The sequence below is a fragment of the Hippocampus comes genome, unplaced genomic scaffold, assembly GCF_001891065.2.
Source record: "Hippocampus comes isolate QL1 unplaced genomic scaffold, H_comes_QL1_v1.1 scaffold112, whole genome shotgun sequence".
Taxonomy (NCBI): Eukaryota; Metazoa; Chordata; class Actinopteri; order Syngnathiformes; family Syngnathidae; genus Hippocampus; species Hippocampus comes.
Window position 1 is genome coordinate 2,211,006 of NW_017805841.1, and position 20,386 is coordinate 2,231,391.

The window sequence follows — 20,386 nt, forward strand, 5'->3', positions numbered from 1 at the left end:
CATTAAAATCAGATACTGCAGCATAACCGGTAACACTTTAGATTGCGTGAGCGTTTTGCCTTCGAAATAAAGCACACGTGGTTGTATTACAGTACTAAATTGACTGTTTTCAATTACAATGCCACTTTACGTATCGTCATATTAATTTTAATAGTATAATGAAACCAGACAAAACGACGCGGCTAGTGTAAAATAAAGAAGGACCGCCTCTAATGTTTTATGTTGAAAAGTCGTACTCGGAAGTCCTACTTTCCCTATTTAACTTGACAGACGCGAAGCTCCACGGGAGAGCGCTGTCCGAGGATAATCGCAGGTGGCGAGCCTGAGAATTTGGCGGACGACAAAAACATGCGCTTGAATGCCATTTAAACAACATAAAACATTTAATTTTACGTTGATTATTTATCGCTCTTGCTTTTTGGATGCTCAACAATGCCCTCGCCGGCTCGGTTCGTTGCCAGCTGGGCTCGCACCATCCACATCAAACATCCCCTCCTCGCCGTCGTCATCTTCCTCTGCTGCGAACTGACGATAATTGACGGGGCCGAGAAAGAGCGGCCATGCACGGAGGTAAGTGATGCGCACTTGTTTCACGCTCCACGCTTAATTCCTCACCTATTCCCACCTTTCATTGCCCGTTGTGCACTGATTGGGCTGCGTGTGACGTCCAATATCCCTTGAGGAAAAAAAAAACGTTTCATTTCCGGTTTCCAGAGGAGAAGTCCTGATCATCACAACAACACAGGGGTATCTAGACTTTTTCTCTCGAGGGCCACTGACATTTTTCACTTTAATTTATGGAGGTGTCTTGATAAGACTGTAATTCGTTCTGTGACCACGCTTCTAACTCAAGTCTTTCATATCTCAAATAAATGTTTCCTACTGAAATTAATAGATACAGTATACCCTTACTCAGAATCGCCCCACCAAAACAATTTCTCTTTTCCTGCATAAGCACAGGTGAGCGTTCTGCGTGGATGTAACGAACCAACAGTATTTGTCAAGGCAAAAAATGGACAGAGCAATGCCTCAAATTCGTTAAAAACGATGTTGAAGGGTCACTGTATTTATCACAGTAAAACTAATTTGTTAGTGTAGGTAAAGAAATGCTCAGGAATTTTATTTATATATATATATATATATATATATATATATATGTATATGTGCTATTTATTATGGAGACATTCTCATGATTTTGTGTTTTTGGCCTGAACTAAGCAGCAACAGACTCATATCTCCATGTTCAGAACCAAAATAAGAACAATCCGTGCTGAGGAAAATAAGAAGGTACTGAAAAAAGCTGTTTCGAAATTATCCTTATTCATCAGGGCATTATGGATAAAAATGTTACTATTTTGTTCTACATACTGCAGCTTTGAGGCATTTTTGCAAATGTAGAAATGGTCTCTATTAAACGAGTGTGCAAACATCTCTTCTCTTGCCTTTCCATCCACCGTAGAAAGTAAGTTCTCTTGTACAATGGAGGCAAATAACACGGACCATGTCATTTGTTCATTTTGTTCTATGCCACAGGCTGATGATAAATGAACAGGACTGGGCCCCAAATGGGTCCTCTGCCATAATTTGGACACCACTGCCATTACATGACTCATGAATGCTTCCTCGCTCCAGTGTGTTGAACTTGGGCCACTGTGTGCTTATCAGTTTCCTGCATGCACTGTTTTTCCCTGTCCAACTGCTCTGGATCAGCTCAACACCTCCTCTGAAGCCCACTGGTGTCACACTGGTCCCTGAGATTGAAGGGCAGCATTCCTGAAGGCAATCACTCTTGCTAGGGTTGGGCATTTTTGGCCTTGAAGTAAAAGTAAAGATCTCCATTTATATATATATATCCCCCCCTTCACTGAAAAAGAAAAGCAAAAGACAAATTCAAAATGCAGTTTTAAGGTCGTTTTCGGGCTCCCTTCTGTGGTAGTCTCCGTTTGAAGCAATTAAAAAAAATGGTCATGCTCCTTCCTTTGGTTGCAATGAATGTGCTTTAAAGCATACATGGCAGTGGGCTGTTATTTCCTCTTTGGGTAATGCTGCAAATCAGAACACATTCCACATGACTGAGGAAAACTGTACAGGAAAAGTGTTCAGTAGGTCGTATGTTCACTACCATATAGTCAACTTAAATGGTCCATGATAGCAGAGACGCACATGCATTAAACTACAGAAACCTTTAAGAAATAGAGAAAGATTCTTTTCTTTTTTTTGTATTTGAACAACAAAAACTTGGCCTGCCCTAAAAACTCAATTAATCGTTTCATCAATCAGCCCTGCAGCAGAGTCGCATTAAAAAAAAAAAAAGTGACCATTTTAGATAGAAGAAAGGTAACACTACACAATTAATACTATCATTTTATGAGAATAAAGTAGAAGAAATTTATTTAAGAGTAAAATTAGAAAAGTCTTACATTTTCAAGATAAAAGTCACGTTTTTGAGAAGAATGTTTTTGGGGATTTTAAAAAATGCAGTAATATGTTATTATTATTATTATTATTATGACTATTCTTTTAATCTTATGAGAAAGTTCGGCATTTTGAAACAATGTTTTATTTTTTTTGTTTTAGAAGTTACAGTTGTAATATGAGAACAATGTCATGGTTTCAAGATTGATTCCTATGGTTTTAAAACACACAACTTTTTACTTTAATAATATGACGTTTTTTCCACCCTTTTCAACGTGGCCAAAATACTCCTCAAACCAGTGGCGGATGCTGGTCTGTCAAGGAGGGGAAGCTCAATTTTGCCCGACATCACAAAATGTGTCCGTTTATTTATACGTGAATTCTACTCTCCGTTCCTTTTCAAGAAAATTATCTGTGACCCTGTCATACCAACAAGGCTTCTTTTCCAGACACTTAACTAGTGTCCTACATCTACAGCAACTACAATAAAACCCACCAGAAATAAAAGATTAATTCGTCGCTAGTCGTTTTCAACAAAGAGAGTGTCACTAAGATGATTAGAAGAAGTCTGCAGTTCAACTTCGAACAGAATGAGAATTGAAAGATGCTACCACGGATGCATACATTAAAAGATCGGTGATTGGCTCATTTCGCTGTCAATCAAAAAGAGATCAGACAGATCATCCAATCATCATGCAGAAAAGCTCAGCGTCCGGGCCAGCTGATACACGCCCACTGTCCATAGACTCCCAGAGACGCTGAGCGTCCGGTGGGGTGGACAAAACCAGCATTTATCCAATGACTCGTCTCGTTTCAATGCATTGGGACAACGGGCTCTGAACTCTCGAGACGCCCAGCGTCCGCACTGTAGACACTCAGCGTCCACACAGTTTAAAGCACAGTGAAGCTGCGGGAATGAATGAGAAGAGAGTCTCGTCGTAACCAGTCTGAAGAAGCTAATTCAGAACAAAAGTTGAGCGCGTTGTAGCGCATATTTAGTCAATGACATGTACACACAATTGTATGTACACGCATAAATTTGATCACTTATTTTTTGACATTGTAGGGGAAGCTGAGCTTCCCTTGCAGTCTTAGAGCAATCGCCTCTGCCTCAAACAAATTAAAATCAATGACAGTGCAAAAAAAAAAAAAAAACGCCGCCGTCAAAACAGTTGTTGCCATAGACGGGAAGGCGGAATGTTGTGCTTCCAGATACACAAAAAGGAGTGGTCATTACTTGTAGCGCGAGTTTGTCTCAGCGGCAGCACTTTGAGGTTGTTTTATTTTATTATCTTTTATTGTTCGGTAAACCTAACAGCCTCACTTGCATTAAAGGGTGGAGGAGGGAATGCAAACTCTCTTTTCCTCTCTGCTCAATCCAACACATCCGAGACACTTGCTTAGGTACAGTCTACCAACATAATCATGTTCAGTTTTGATGCAGTTTCATTGCATGCCTGTGATTGGGATTGTTGTTTACTATATCACACTGATAGTAACTCAGCACATACTGTGATGTAATATTTTCAGCGGATGAAAAGTGACACAAAAGCAAAATGGCATCTATAAAATGCAATGACACGTATTAAACCCCAAGAGAAAAAAAAATCATTAACAAAATACTATTTTATGATAAAGATAATTCTGATGCATGTGAAACAGTAACAATATTGATGTTCGATGCTGGTGTGCCAATATTGACTAGAACCCAACCGATTCATCTGACGGCCGATTAAATCGGCCAATTATAGCCTTTCTAACATTGGCAAAAATTGTCTGCAATTTGGCTGATGTTTGTAAATAGATTTTCCCTTCATGTACTCTAAACATTAACAATTGTGTACACAAGTCATAATAATCTCATCATTTTATTACACTTAAAACGGCACCATAAAAATTCTTTCCTTCTCTTTATATAAAACATGAAACGCTTACAGTAAATACATGGGTCTATCAATCAATACAAAATCCATCCATCCATCCATTCGCTTTCGAATCCTCTTATCCTCACGAGGGTCGCGGGTGTGCTGGAGCCAACCCCAGCTCTCTTCGGGCAGTCGGCAGGGGACACCCTGAACTGGTTGCCAGCCAATCGCAGGGCACACATAGACGAACAACCATTCACACTCAGAATCACACCTATGAACAATATCAAGTTTTCAGTTAACCTGCTATGCATGTTTTCGCAATGTGGGAGGAAACCGGAGTACCCGGGGAAAACCCACGCAGGCACGGAGAGAATATGCAAACTCCATACAACCTAAAGTCATGGTTTGTTTTTGGGAACCAAAAACAGTCCGGCATGAATGTGACAATTAAATATGACAACGTTTTAACCAACTACTGGTCAGACAAAAACACCATTTGATCAAGTAATAACGTCCTTATACCATCATTACTTAAAAGCATGTACTGTACCACACGTTGTATAACGGCAGTTGAAGTACATTTGCTTTTGTAACAAGATAATAGTTTGCCTAAAGTTGATGTGATAGAAAGTCAGTCACATTAGCATTAGCTTCATTGCGCTACCGCAGGTAGAAGTCCATCAATCACCACAAAGAGTTTCACAATGGTTGGGGGTTGCTGTCTGGGACTGTACCGAGGGATGCGTAATGAGCCCTGGCACGAAAGTGGCCCTGGGGCTGAGTTTTTAAAAGCTGCAGTACGGATAAGCTCCACCCTTAACGGTTTTTTGAACGGTCTTGGAGAAATGACTTCAATACATTTTCAATTGATTTAGCCCATATGAACGTTATTTTGCACCTACGACCCATCTGATGCTGTTTATAACTAGCAATAAAATTGATGTTTGTCGAAGATGCATGTTCACAATTGGAGGAGAGCTATTGCTTTGCCAAGCCCGAGAGGCACCTGCGATAACGCTGTTGGTGTATCACAACAATGATACCGTATATCGTGATATCAAATTTGAGGCCGTGAGAATGATAACAGACAAACATAAGATACGTTTCAATATGAGTATTTTGTCCCAACAGACGCGTCACCGTACGTCATCTTATATTTGATATTGTCACTGTATCACAACAGACAACACTGTGATGTATTGTAATGTTGGTATTTTGTTGCACTCCTAATATTGAGAGTCGATGCTGGTGTAGATTAAGATATCCTTTATTTGTCCCACAATGGGGAAATTTACAATGTACAGTATTGTAACACATAGATAATGATAACAAGTTTCAGGCCGGTTAGTCAAGACTGTATCATAATAGACAGATCATACCATGTGATATCCATATTTTGTCCCATCCTGAATATTGATATTTAATGCTGGTATACCGGTATTGTAATATAACAGACAATGATACCTAATATTGTGGGCGTTACATGCTTTGTTATATTCATTTGTGGTGTTTTTCTTCTTATTTATTTATTTTTTTCTTGCAGGAGGACTACTACTTTGAGTACACAGAGTGTCACAGTTCTGGCTCTCGGTGGCGGGCAGCCATCCCGCGCAACCCTGGGGCCTGTGTCGGCCTACCCGAGCCGGTGCGCGGCACAGATTGTAGTAAGTCGCTGGCATATTTTGTTTTGTGACCATCTGTTTTAGACCCGTGTGTGTGTGTGTGTGTGTGTGTGTGTGTGTGTGTGTGTGTGTGTGTGTGTGTGTGTGCGTGTGCGTGTGCGTGTGTGTGTGAGTGCGCGCGCGTGCATGCGTGCACCTCCTTATCGGCACCCCAGAATTTTCCAAAACGCATCCCGACAGACTCTGTTTGGAGCGTCTCCAAAGCCAGAGGCCAATGAACGCAGCACTAAAAAGAGGAGCTGGTTTCCTCATACAAGGGAGATTTAAAAAAGGAATTTGTCTATTTATTGATTCGTATGAAGTGATCAGCAATTAATATCAGATTAAAGTTGTAATTAGGAGAACAAACTTTGTTTTTGAGATAAGAAGACATCTATATTTTCGACACTTATTGTAAATTGTAATAGTACAGAATTGTTGTCCATTTCCAAATACAAATTCACATTTTTGAAATAAAAAGTTTTCTAGTTTTTATTGAGACAAAAATGTATTTTCAGAAAAGAGCCATGATGTTACAAGAATAACATATTGGTCATTTAACCAATATTATGAGAATTAATTGATGTATTTTTGAGAGAAAACACATGTATTCTCAAAATAAAAAGGTAACAATTTTTAAGATTACAGTCATGAAATTGAGATTAAAGTACTGGTAGTATTACCAGTATTAGGAAACTGAAGTTTTATAGTTTGAGTTCATTTTTGAGCTAAAAAAAGAAACATGTTTGAGATAAAAGTCATATTGTTACCACGACTCACTATTCATGTTCGAAGAATAGTGTTAACATTGCAAGAAGAATTTGAGAAAAATGTGCATTTTTCGGGCAAGCTAAGAAGGCCATTATTTACTTGGAAAAATAAACACAGTGATTACGGCATATGCAGGACATGATCAAATCTTTTAGGTCAAATAAGTGGAGCAGGAAGCAGGAAATAAAGCTTGTTAAATAGCTCACTAATGCGGTGAGACCAGTTGTTAGACATGACTGCTAACAGGTTTGTCCTGTGCTGCATCAACACTTCCTTCACTTCCTCCAATGTTTGTTTCTCCGCTCAACTGCACAGATTTATCCCTATGGCCATAATGAATGCACTAAAAATGAAGTAAACGCCGACGAGCATCCTAATCCTTTTGCCACCCAGCAGTACGCGTGAGGTCATGGTGAAAAATCCCATTTGTCATCCCATCATGTTTTGTGTTGGTGCTTGTAGCCTTTTCCTGCAAAGCCGGCGAGTTCCTGGAGATGTCGGCCCAAGAGTGCACCCGCTGCGCGGCGGGAAGCTATTCCCTGGGCAGTGGCATCCGTTTCGACCAGTGGGAAACCATGCCGGCAGGATTCAGTAGCCTAGCAACCACCCTAGAAATTGGCGCCCACCGAGACGGTGACCTCACATGCAACAGGTGACGCAAACGTGCATCATGATTGTCTGTGGGCGTATGACACCTACTGTACCTATATGAAACACAACGGGAGCCAGTATGTCACATTTGCACTGAAGGAAATGGCATAAATGAGACCCCTCTTGTTCACCTCTTGTGAGATCACCACGTAGATATATTTAGACCTGTTGTGGGTCAAACTGACCCGTTTGAAAAGTGAAAAAATAAATCTTGCTGACTTTAATTTCTTGTTGTTTTTAATTTGAAAGCACTGATCCCTACATGCGCATTTCGATAAATCTCAAAATGGTAGGTGAGCTTTTCAGCAGACAAGGGAGGATAGTTCCCCCTAAAAATCTGCAAATAGGTGAAGTCATAAATACAGAAACGCAAATACATGCAGATTCACTGCAGTTAAATAAAAAAAGAATGAAACTCTTATGTTGTACAGATTCGTGAAACATAATTCCTGCCACCTAATTTCTTTGCATGATTATTTCTACAGTACAAGTTGTTGTCATCAAATTTCTAGATCATCAAAATAATGCAAAAATAATATTGCAAAATATTTCACTCTGCAGTTAATCAATATATGACTATATTTACGTGTCAGGTTTTGAATTGGACTAGTGAAATAAATGTTTTCCATGATCGTATATTTTTTTTCCCAGAGGCTTCTGTATTTCACGCCCCTGTTACATTGTGGGATAAAATTAACCGGTTAGAAATGTGGGGGAAAAAGTAAAAAAATTGACTGAACAGTAAATATTACTCCATGCTCTTTTTTTTTTTTTTTGATGCCTAAACAGGGAGCGGGTCACAATGACCCATGAACATTTCTTTTGTATAATACAAGAAAGAACAAACGGGATGGTTAATATACCATGTATGGTATGTTGGTGGTTGCAAAATTCAAAGAAAAAAAAAATCCCGAAATTTGAAAATGCCCAATAAAATTGAGAACACAACAAAAGCAAGCCCAGTAAAATACACTTTTAAAAAAATCATTACAATATTTTCTCCTGTTTTGTAAGCTATACAGCAGGAGATTTTGAAATGCAGCAAAATCGGAGACTTATAGTAAATGCTTAGATGCTATTTTCCAACAATTTGAAATTTTACTTGAAATAACGATGCATTTCTGGTATGTTTTATTCATGGTTGTATCTATAGCTGTGCCATTTCTAATCCAGTGAAAATTCATTCATTCATTCATTCATTCATTCATCTCTCACCTGCTATATGCCCTCATGCCCCCGCAGCTCTTCTTGGGTGCCACAGGGAAGCTATCTGGCGTCCAACCGGGACGAGTGCACGGTCTCGCTGGTGTACTCGGTCCACCTGAAGAAGCAGGGATCCGTCACTTTTGAGTACCAGTACCCAGACAACAACTTGCTCTTTGAGTTCTTTGTGAGTCGCAAACGCACACATTTTGTCCATAGACTTTTGTGCTCAAGGGCCGCAATGGATTTTTATGAAGGACAGATTGGCCAGCTTGTTTGTTGATGAGGGTTAAAAAAAAAAAAAAAATCTAATCATGTAATTGTGTTGAATGCAGATCCAGAATGACCAGTGTCAAGAGCTGGATCAGGCCGCAGATACTAAATGGCTGAAGGTCACCAGCCAAGGAGAGTGGGCCACCCACACGGTAAGATTAAAAGTACATTTAAAAGCGTACCGATTTTTACATCTTAATTGATTTTTAGAATGGGAGACAAGGCAATAACACGATGAGGAAAACATCGACGCGTGTGCATACTCCTCTCATAGTGTTTAGTGTGCTCAAGGCACTTTCTTCTCACAACACGCATCAAGGAAAGTCACTCTAAACACACCACAACACAAATCGCTCTAGATGATCTTTTAGAGACATTCCATAATCAGTTTTTTGCTGATTTTGATCAGAAGAGGGGGGGGGGGAGAGTGGTCACATTTGGCCAGATTGTCAGAAGGTCTAACTTGTTTAAGGATTTGCGATCGTAAATATTTACGATTGTTGGACTAGACCATTTTCGAGCAGATTGGGGAGGATAAATCACTTGCAATACACCGCACACCACAGGAGAATCAGTTCAGGATAATCTTTCGGAGCAGTCAGCAAATCTCAAAGTGTGGTACCGGAAGTGTTTTGTAGCCTCCCTCATGTAGTATCCAAAAGAATCATTGAGTCAAACTGTGCTTACTGTTTTTTAATACTGTTCAGTGCAATTGTTCAGTTGTTTTTCATGTTTAGGTAGAATATATTTGTTCAAATTTTGCCCATTCATTATTATTTTTTTTGGGGGGGGGGTACTATGTTCACCAGGTCAACCTCAAGTCTGGGACGAACATCATGTACTGGAGGACAGGTGCCGTCACGGTGGGCAACAAAGCAGTGAAACCCGTGTTGCTGAAAAATGTCCACATAGAAGGTTTGTCTTTTATTTTCAGCTTTTCGTCTTGCAATTATCACTCCATCAAATATTCATCCATTCCCCTTGTATCTCTTCCCTCCATTTCCAGGTGTGGCCTACACATCGGAGTGTTTCCCTTGTAAGCCGGGCACATTCAGCCGAGTGCCGGGCTCCTCCTCGTGCGAGCCCTGTCCTCGGGACACCTATTCGGGCCACGGGGCGAGCTCCTGCTCCCCCTGTGACACTACCACGCAGTATGCAGGTTGGCCCCACACACACACACACACACACACACACACACACACACACACACACACACACACACACACACACACACAGGGTCTGATTTACGAAAGGTAAAAACGGGTGCAAACTTGATTTGTCATGCATGCAAATGTGTAAGCTGATCTACTAACTGGGTGTGCCCAGGATTGTGTTTCCCAAAACGCGCTAATTTGCAATGCAGTTTATTTTTGCGCAATCTGGGAGGGGTAGATGCAACATGATTCATCAAACCTGAGACCAATAGTCATGACTGGTTTTGCATCTTGAACTCATTGACTGCCAAACATTTTTAACACATCATTCCACCTCTTGCAAGTCTTCTTTTGAGCATTTCAACTTTGAAGATCTACAAAATATTGTTCTGGGACATTATGATATGAGCAACAAACCTACCAAAAGAAAAGAGTAGACTGTCTTCTTTCACAAGAACAAACATTGTAATTTTTACATGGTTTTGTTTTCACCAAAATAACCGGTCACTGTCCAGAAAGCAGAGCAAACAACCTTTTTGTGATAAGAAACATCACAGTTTGAAATGAATATTTGTCCCCTTTTTTTTTTTTTTTTTTTTTTACATCTCAAAATATAAAACGACAAAAACAACCTGAGAAGTGACTTGTGATGGCAAAATACTTTGTTTTCCGATACAGCTAAGAAACGTGAGCAACACGAACTCGCTGAAGGATTTGAATTGAACGGCAATGTTGACTACTTGTGTTATTTTGCAGATGAAGGATCTGGAACGTGTAAAACCAGACCTCCATGTTCCAAGAAAGACTTTTTCAGCATTCACACAGCGTGCGACAACTACGGGAAGGTGAGGAAACCTAGCGACCCTTAACCAATTGCCTTCTGGAAATCCTCAACGTATTTCCCCCTGTATCTGCAGACGCAGGTGCTATATAAGTGGATCGAGCCCAAAATCTGCCTGGAGAACATAGCCGGAGCCGAGGTGCTGCCCCCAGGTGGCGAACGAGAGCCTTGCCCTCCCTGCAACCCTGGTTTCTATAACAATGCCACATCAGTCTGCTTGCCCTGCCCCGCTGGGACCTACTCGGATGGCATGAAACGTACAGAGCGTTGTCATCATCGCTTGAATTTCTTCAGCATGCCCCTTCCAATTTTTGTTCATCTGTTAATTTTTGTTTCCCTCGCCAGCGTGTCAGCCATGCCCGGCAGGCACCGAGCCCACCCTAGGCTTTGAGTACAAATGGTGGAACGTTCTTCCCGCCAACATGAAGACGTCCTGCTTCAACGTGGGCAACACCAAGTGTGACGGCATGAATGGTGAAGACAATAGAAAAAAAAATTGAGTTGGACAAAAGTAATCAATCGGGCATCATATTCCACTTTTTATATAAATTAAAGGTGAAATACGGTGCATGCGTGGTAGACATTTCTGCTCTGCATCTTGGGCAGGCAGAAATATTGAATTCATATTATGTGTCAGGGGCTGGGGAGGATGTTTGCAAACTAAAAATATCAAAATATGGGTTTGCATTTTGAATCCAGTCAAAAACTTCATTGTGCCTTCTCGTCTTTCAGGCTGGGAAGTGGCCCGCGATCACATCCAGAGCAGCGCGGGAAGCTCGGATAATGACTATCTCATCCTCAGCATCCATGTTCCCGGCTTCAAGTGAGCATGTCGCACTTGTCACTCACTGTCACGTCTCCTCTTGTCTTGACTCTTTTTCTTCCTCTGACTTCCACCAGGCTCCCAACGTCCATTTACAGACATGCGGGCACGGAGTTCGGCCGGATTACGTTTGAGTTTGAGACGGTGTGCAGCGCTGACTGTGAATTCTACTTCATGATGGTGAGGGGAAACTCCTTACAATGTAGATCATGGGCGGGCAATATTTTGTGCTTTGTTGACTCTCTCTCTCTCTCTCTCTCTCTCTCTCTCTCTCTCTCTCTCTCGCTCTCGCTCTCTCTGTCCCCTCATATCTAAATCTTTACACACACATTTTTTGTTTTTTTTTCAGGATGTGAACCGGAAAAGCACCACAGTGGTCGAGTCATGGGAGAACAGCAAAACAAGACAGTCGTATACCCACGTCATGACCAAAAATGCCTCGGTTTCCTACACGTGGGCGTTCCAGAGGACCAACCAGCCCACAGATGTAAGTCATACAATGCTGATGTGCTGAATCAATTTCAAAGGCTCACTTTAGTTCCCCAGTCGCGTGTCTGCCTCAAAATCATCCTACATTGTTTACTTGGGATTTCACTGGCAATCAAGCTGTCAATGTGGCTTGGTTGTGGGGCCGACACATTGATACATCGATTAAACAGATAATATATAATAACACCCCCACCCATTTCTCACTCCCTCTCTTTTTCTCTTTCTCTCTGTCTCGCTCCCTACTGTATATATAGTTCACACAATGGCCCATCTGTTTATTCATGTGCACAAACCTTCAGTAATACATATGAATGTCCATTCCAATAAACATGATGTACACATGCGTGTCCATTCGCAAAAACACATGGCACACATCTGTTCGACCATTCACGCAAACCTAATGTACACTTGTGTGTTGTATGTTGCGTAGGTCCGTCGCTACGCGCACGACGTGGCACGCATTTACTCCATCTGGGTGAGCAACGCGGTTGATGGTGTGTCGTCCGAGTGTCGCGCCTGTGCCCTCAGCACGCAGCCGTCCAGCTCGGCATGTGTGCCGTGCCCGCCGGGTCACTACATCGATCCGCAGAGCAGCCGCTGCATCGAGTGCCCCCCCGACACCTACCTGCTCCCCCAGTCCACACTGGGACGCGACGCCTGCAAGCCTTGCGGACCGGGCAGCCTGAGCAGCAAGGTTGGCGGTTGTCCCTTCATGTAAACATTCAGTGTACACGTCGGGTTACAATTTAAGCTTTCACAGTAAGCACACAATTAGAGGTGATCAAAAAATAATTTACACTAAATTTGATTTTAATCAAAAATAATTAGTGATGAAGTCAGTGAATCGTGAAACAAAGCTCACCTGATTTAAAGCTCCAACAACTAAATCTAGCCGTAAAATAAGTGGCGCATGTACTTTGTAAACTGCAGATCGGAAGAGATAATGTCATATGTAAACAGCATTTTGTTTTCGTTTGGTCTTTCGGTTTCATTCTAACCGGAATACAAGGCCAAGTAAGCCAAGACTCATATGAAAGTTCAGTATAAGTGCAACCTCAGACAGTGTCATTCCTCCACTGTGACATGCTCAGTAATTTCGTTAGTTACATGTGACAAGACTATCTGTAAATGTATTGGCGGCATGAAGCTCGTGAGTAAAAATCCACAAATTAAAGGTGTCACATTTAAAGCGGCAGGGTTCAAAGCATGGGGTAAAAAGTAACAGATTGTAGGCCGGAAATTACGGTTGACCATTTCAAATTGTCAAAATGTTTGAAATTCTGATTTTTTTCTGATTTATGTCGTCTTCCATGAGAGCAGAGTGATTATCTTTGTATTGAATCAATATACTGTAAAACATTTGTTTTTACTTTGAAAAACAATGGTCAACATTTTGGCCTTTTTACGGAGCAAACCAGTAACTGAATTATCATTCATTTATACAGTATTCGTACACTGCCAATTTCAAATTATGTTCTGTTTTTGAATAAGGGAATGGAAATTTAAATATGTTTTTAATCTGATTCATCTATTAATTAACAATATAATCAACAGATTAATCGATTATTAAAATAATAGTTATAGTCCTTCGCATAACCACAACTCATCCACCTTTGCCATTGACGCACGTACTTTGTGCTTCACATTCTGTTCCAGGACCACCGCTTGTGCTACAGCGACTGTCACTTCACGCACACGGACGGCAATGTCACCATGACCTTTGACTTCAGCCCGCTGGGCTCGGTGGGAACGTTGATGAACGGGCCAAGCTTCACCTCCAAAGGAACCAAGTACTTCCACCTGTTCAACATCAGCTTGTGCGGAGGACAGGTGAGAGGACACGGCAGTGCATAGAAGCTGGCCACTCCCCCTCACAATTTCAGACAGTCCCCATGGGTTTTAATAAAAAGTCTGTGACGTGCAGCACCTTCATATTTTCAGAAAGTGGGTGACTATATCGTCCAGGAGTACTCAAATGAAGATCGCAATGGGCCACAAAGAATTTTTTCATTGATTCAAAGGTCTATTTATTGAGATCGGTCAGGCCACATCCGTTTTCCTTCTCATTCAAAACAACAACAAAAATACAAAACTGAAATACAGTGTCATTTGCATATAAATGTGCCCCCAAAACTCCCTTTTGAACTCAGAATTAGGGCTGCCACGATCATCACTATATCGACGTATCGTTCGATGGGTTTTCCTGTGGACTCAATAAATGGTGATTTTACGTGCTTGTTTACATACGTATTCATAATTACAGTGGTTTACCAGCTTGATATTCTCATATGAGCTGGACGAGACCCTCTTCCACATGTGTGCCACAGGTGGCAGTGAACAGTTTATCAGGATTTCATGTAACCGAAAAAAAAATTTTCATGGCAGTGACTGAGTTATTATCCTCTACGCACGCCCCTCTTAAGGATCTTCTGGCCTCATGCAAAGACAACGTGACCGATCTGTCCCTCAGCGATTCTCTGAGCGAGCGCGGTGATGGTGGTAACGCTGTCAAGACCTTCATCTGCCAATCAACCGTAATCCCAGCCAGCGGGAGAGGTTTCAACACGGCGCTCACCTCGCAGTCCATTAACCTGGCTGACACCTTCCTCGGTGAGCAACAGAGAACACCATGGCCGTGATTCACATGTTAAAACCTGATGTCATGTGGAACAGGCGCAACGGTGGAGAGTACACTTGCTGGTATTAAGGCAAGACCGGATCTATTCCCCCATTCCTCCAGGAAAGTACCAGATGTCCACTTCTACTTTCGGTAAGCCTTTTAATCACATTATTCGTAATTTGAAAAAATGTTTTATCCCTCCTGGCCTTGCAGAAGTATATTGCGGCCACACTCTAAAAAAGGCTCGGTATCACATAATGACAAGTATCTGGTAATGATGGGAAATTTTTTAATGCTATGATTAGGGTGTGTGTGTGTGTGTGTGTGTGTGTGTGTGTGTGTGTGTGTGTGTGTGTGTGTGTGTGTGTGTTTATTTTGTGCACTTGTCTCTGTGACCTGCATATTCAACCATGGAAAAAAAAAGAGACACCGAGAGCTGCATCTCAATGAAGGAGATTATCACAAAAGAGTTAATTTATTGTAGTATTTTAATATCAAAAGTGAAACTCACAAATTATACAGATTCGTGAAACATATTGGCAAACCATTTTCAGAAGGAAAATTCCTTCGTTTATTTTAATGAATTGAAAATCATTTCGATTTTCGTATTTTCTTATAATTTCTCAAGATGTTACATTTTGGGCTTTTTGTCAGCTGAATGAGAGTAATCAAAATTTGGGCAAATGCAATCATGAAAGTAGAGCACATGGCTCGAATCATCATTCAAGACATTTTACTTTCACTGTTTTTACTACCAGGAAATACATCTGACGTCATCGTGAAAAGATCTCTCTTCATTTTTTTTATGGTGTACCTGATTTTTGCTTGTCATATTTGTTGCCCAGGTCTTTGGAGCCCACCTCTTCTTGCGAAACGGGCCGCAGCACAGTGGTGTCCGTACGCTGCAATCCCACAAAAAGCGCCAAAGGGGAACTCTCAGTGCCCAGGTAAGAGCGTCGCCATCGCTGTTTGATGTACCGGGTTCCCACTGCTACGCTCATGGATACCGAAGGTTGCAAAATTCCTTTCCACTTTTCATGGGAATTAATGGCCTTCTATGGGAATACAATGACACTTGCTTCCCAGTCAAATCTGGAAAACATTTCTCTGTCTTAACTTCCCATGGAAATTTTGCAGCGCTTTCCGTAAATATACCAGAAATGATCCATCTGTGTGCGGTCATACGTCTGTTGCAGTACGTGTCCTGCGGGAACATGCGACGGCTGCACCTTTCACTTCCTGTGGGAGAGTTCCGGGGCGTGTCCCACATGCACCAAGAGCGACTACCACCGCATAGAGGGAGCCTGCAAGGCGGGACAAATGGTTTGTGGAGTCCCTTCAGTCTCATCATATTTTCTTTCCTTTCTTGTTATTTTTACACTCCATCCATCCATTTTTTTAAATTTCATTATGAATTGTTCTTGGTCAAAATAGAGCAAGGATCAGTAATTATAGTACCGGTACTCTTTGCACCCTAATTTAAAGACTCACCTGCCCTGTATGTAATTACTGCATGTTTTCATACATATCACGTTTTACAGTGCTTTTTAAAACTTGTAACATACTGTAAACACTTTTGTGTATTTTGGGGGGGGCTGGAACTTTAATAGCATCTCCATTCATTTCAATGGGGACAGTTGATTTGGGTTTGAGGTGCGTCTTGTACATCAGTAATTGAAACGCAAATTGGTGTCGTTCCTAATGCCTGTGATTGAAGGGACAGACGTGAGTGCTTGGTGTGTGTTTGTGTGCAGGATCTGTTGTACGTGTGGACAGAGCCCAAGGTTTGCATGGGAGGTGTGAGTTTGCCCAACAAGGAGACGATGCCGTGCGAAGGGCTGGACCTCTGGGTGCAGCTCTGCGCCGGAGTGGGTGCCTTCATTACTGTCCTCCTCGTCTCGCTCACCTGCTACTTTTGGAAGAAGAATAAGCGGTACGCCATCTCTGTCTATCTGTCTATTTTATCTCGTCTGCACACTTGCAGTGAATACTGTTGGTGTCTCCCTTTTTATCTTCACGCTTTATGTGAATGCCGTTTGTCCTTTCACATACCATGTACACATTTTACCTAATAAAGAGACTTCCTTTGCCTGCTCTTTCTTCACTTGCAGCCTTTTTAATCCTTTGAGTCTGTGCCATCTGCCCTGTCCTTTTCCGAGCTTTGCAATGACCCCCGTTTACTCCCCGTGCTGACTGTGCATCATCTGCGCGGCAGGTTGGAGTATAAGTACTCCCGCCTGGTCATGTCCGCCAACAGCAAGGAGTGTGACATACCAGGTGCCGACAGCTGCGCCGTCATGGAGGGCGAGAACGATGGCGACATGGATGACGATGTGGTCTACTCTAAACCCTCGTTGCTCAGAAAACTCAAAGCCATAGCATCTAAGGTGAGTTGCCACATGCTATACACCTACTCATAAGTTTAGGATAATCTTCCCTCGAATTTTCCATGCGTCGGATCATTCACACAAACTTCCCTGAGCATTCCTTGGACAATGGTGAGCAACTGAAGGGTGAAAGACAGACGCAATTGCTCACACATGCAGCTCAGGGGCAAGGAACATTGATTTGGGATATTCAATTTTTAGGTGAAATTTTTGGATGAACACTAAATAGAATATAACCTTTAGAGGTCAGCAAGATTGACCCTCTCTAATTTTTTTATGTGGAAGGTTTCAGTAATTTTTGCAATATTTGCAATACCTGTATTGCAATATTTTTTCTCTAACAAGGGTCTGTACAGCAAAATTCACAACAGGTGAACATTAACACTTGGGTGCCTTTCTGTGACTTTTGCAGTTTTCTTTGTCGTAAACTGCTGAGGACATTCAAAGATCAGCGACCACTTACCGTTTGAAAATGTGTACTGTTAATCAGTTGTTAGGTGTCGTCTTAGTCACATGATGTCCAAATGTGAACAGCATGATTATTGAACTCGCAGCATGAATTCAACCAAGACATTTATTGGCCTATGCATGGATTAAACACGGGAATTTCCAGAAATTTTTGTGATTAGGATCGTTATATTGCTACACTCAACTACAGCTGGCCCGTAAGACGATTTCGCAAAGATGGCACTTTACCCTATTTTGCTGGTCTGTCCTTCGTCCGTGACGTGTGTGTGTGTGTGTGTGTGTGTGTGTGTGTGTGTGTGTTATCCTTAAACGAAAAAGATTTCCCCGACACATTATCCACAAAATCTACCTTATAGCAGGGAACACCGTATTATTTTATTTGACCAACTGAATGTTTTTTTTTTTTTTTTTAAATACAGAAAAATGGAGAAAGATATGAAAACATGCAGCTAAACTCATCTCATTCCAAAGCCCTGGTGTGGAGTTAAAAGATCGCAGAAATAAACAGAGAGAGACCCTCAGGAGGCTGTCCACTGGTGAAGACCCCTTTAAACCAGTCACCCACCTCGATGAGCTTTGCTGGGCGCGCACACACACACACACACACACACACACACACACACACACACACACACACAGTGGCCTTGAAGTGGGTACGGGTGGGTTAGAGCTCAGGGTAAGCTTGGGGAACTATGTCATTTTGTGATTTTCTGTATTTTGCTGGACTTAGCTATGAGGTGGGGATTTTGTGTTTTGACCCCCAACCCTCCGACTCCCCTGCCCACCTCACTTGTTGCCACTCGTCATCTGTGTGATTGTTTTTGTTTTGCACCAGTTGTTGTACAGCAAGGTGAACAATGAGGTTGCATACTTCAAATAAATTATGACTTATTTATGTATAAGTGGACCCCAGTTGGTTGCTTTTTATTCTCTTTGCAGGCTTGGAAAATACAATAAACAAAAATATTTGGTTTTTGTTTTGACTATAGTTTGAATTTTTTAACGACAGACATTCTAGAAATGTACTGTGTATGACAGTAACAAAATATTTTGAAGAAAATAATTTGTCATTCAGTTAAGCAATTTTATAGTAAAAAAAAAAAATCTTTTTTTTTTTACCCAAATCTTTCCACGGAAAGCAATTTATGTAATAAAATACTTTTTTAATTAGTAGAAATATATAAAAATAAGAGTTTGTGTTATTCAAACAAATTGTGAATAATTTAAAGGCAGTAGCTTAAAAAAAATAGAAATATATTTAAAACATACTGTAAGTGAACTTTTGGTTTCAACTGCAGATACAAAAATGATTTGTGCATTCAAATGTTTTAGCATATAATTTAGAAACCAATGACAATTTTCTGTACTAAAAATAGAATCTTAATGTGTGTGCGTGTGTATGTGTAATATATATATATATATATATATATATATGGTTGAAAAAAACAAAACAGATTTTACAGGAGAACAAGCCAAACGTGTATAGATTTTGAAATGTATTTGGATTTCTTTTTTACCGAACGAATTACACAATTTATTCATCCCGCCCAAAAATACAAAAATAATGACTGGCCCAAATGAGGCTTGTGTATTTCACTAAACATTACTCTGAAAATCAGGTCCTGATAATTTCTTCCCACACTCAGTTCGTCGATTATATTTGGCAAAGTTTGTGTAATGACCTCATCTACCGGCAGAGGTTGCTCTGGCGAGGGAAAAATCAACCTCATTGCAATCGCCCTGCAACAGAGGAAACTTAGGATAAAAGTGGATAGGAAGAAATCCATGTGTGATTGACGACCATTACAAATAGATTGTTTTATAATTATTATTATTCATTTTAACCCATTTTTTTAAAACTATGGTGCTTTAACCCCAAGTTAGTGAAAAACTGGTGTCCCCCCACATTCCCCCAAAAATTAATATTTAAGCTTTTTTTTTTTCTCCCCAGAACATTTAACATAAAATAACAATGATGCAACGGAACACAATGTACAACATAAAACATCAACAATGTAACGAAAATGACAGACAATTATGCTGGGAGGCTAATCAACTTTGTTTTAGTCACACTTTGTCTCACAAACTATTTGTCAAGATTTCTTCTTTAAAAAAAAAAAAAAAACTAACAACAAATCTCCTTTGTTTTTGCTGTGGGAGTCTTGCAAGGTGGAGCAAGTACTTTGTCCGCAGGTTGGTCAGCTCGCCAGCAACTGCTTTAATTGGAGTGCCGTCACTTAGGAAACAGATTAAAGCCAGCCACACTGGCATCTTCACATGCACTCTGAATGGAGCCCCTGTGTGTGTGTGTGTGTGTGTGTGTGTGTGTGTGTGTGTGTGTGTGTGTGTGTGTGAGAGAGAGAGAGAGAGAGAGAGTGTAAAGGGTTGGTGAGGGGCTGCCAATGTTGCTGAAGAGACGCGTCTATCAACATACTCGCCACTCAGCATTTTTTCTGCAATTTAGTTGATAATGAGAGTCGCTGCACATGCGACATTTTTTTTGGGTGGCAATCAGTGTGCCGCGCACACCTTCATTCTTAGGATGTCACAATTTGGTAATTCAGAAAAAGCAGAAGAAGTCAAAAGTAAAAGCAGCACATTTGTGGTTAGTGTGGAACAATTCATCCACAAATTGGTTTGAAACATGTTGGTTGGTAGATTTAATACAAATTGCATTGGATCAAGCCGAATTACACGAAGGTCAATTCATCAGCCATTCCCTCAATGGTCATGTTCACTATGTCTGAATTTTTTAATCAACT

At 41.0% G+C, this 20,386-nt stretch overlaps 1 protein-coding gene across 1 annotated transcript; it reads left to right on the forward strand.

The window, feature by feature from the left end:
* The first annotated feature begins 255 nt into the window (after positions 1-255).
* Positions 256-18,536, forward strand: elapor2a (endosome-lysosome associated apoptosis and autophagy regulator family member 2a). Its single transcript, XM_019888372.1, has 22 exons — positions 256-570; positions 5,827-5,947; positions 7,178-7,367; positions 8,609-8,756; positions 8,905-8,994; positions 9,652-9,757; positions 9,849-10,001; positions 10,753-10,841; positions 10,914-11,094; positions 11,183-11,311; positions 11,570-11,660; positions 11,738-11,840; positions 12,010-12,147; positions 12,580-12,843; positions 13,806-13,979; positions 14,573-14,759; positions 14,823-14,919; positions 15,615-15,716; positions 15,966-16,092; positions 16,524-16,702; positions 16,985-17,156; positions 18,044-18,536. Exons 1-22 carry the CDS (start codon positions 433-435, stop codon positions 18,110-18,112), a joined length of 3,048 nt encoding a protein of 1,015 aa, XP_019743931.1. The 5' UTR covers positions 256-432; the 3' UTR covers positions 18,113-18,536.
* The last annotated feature ends 1,850 nt before the right edge of the window (positions 18,537-20,386 follow it).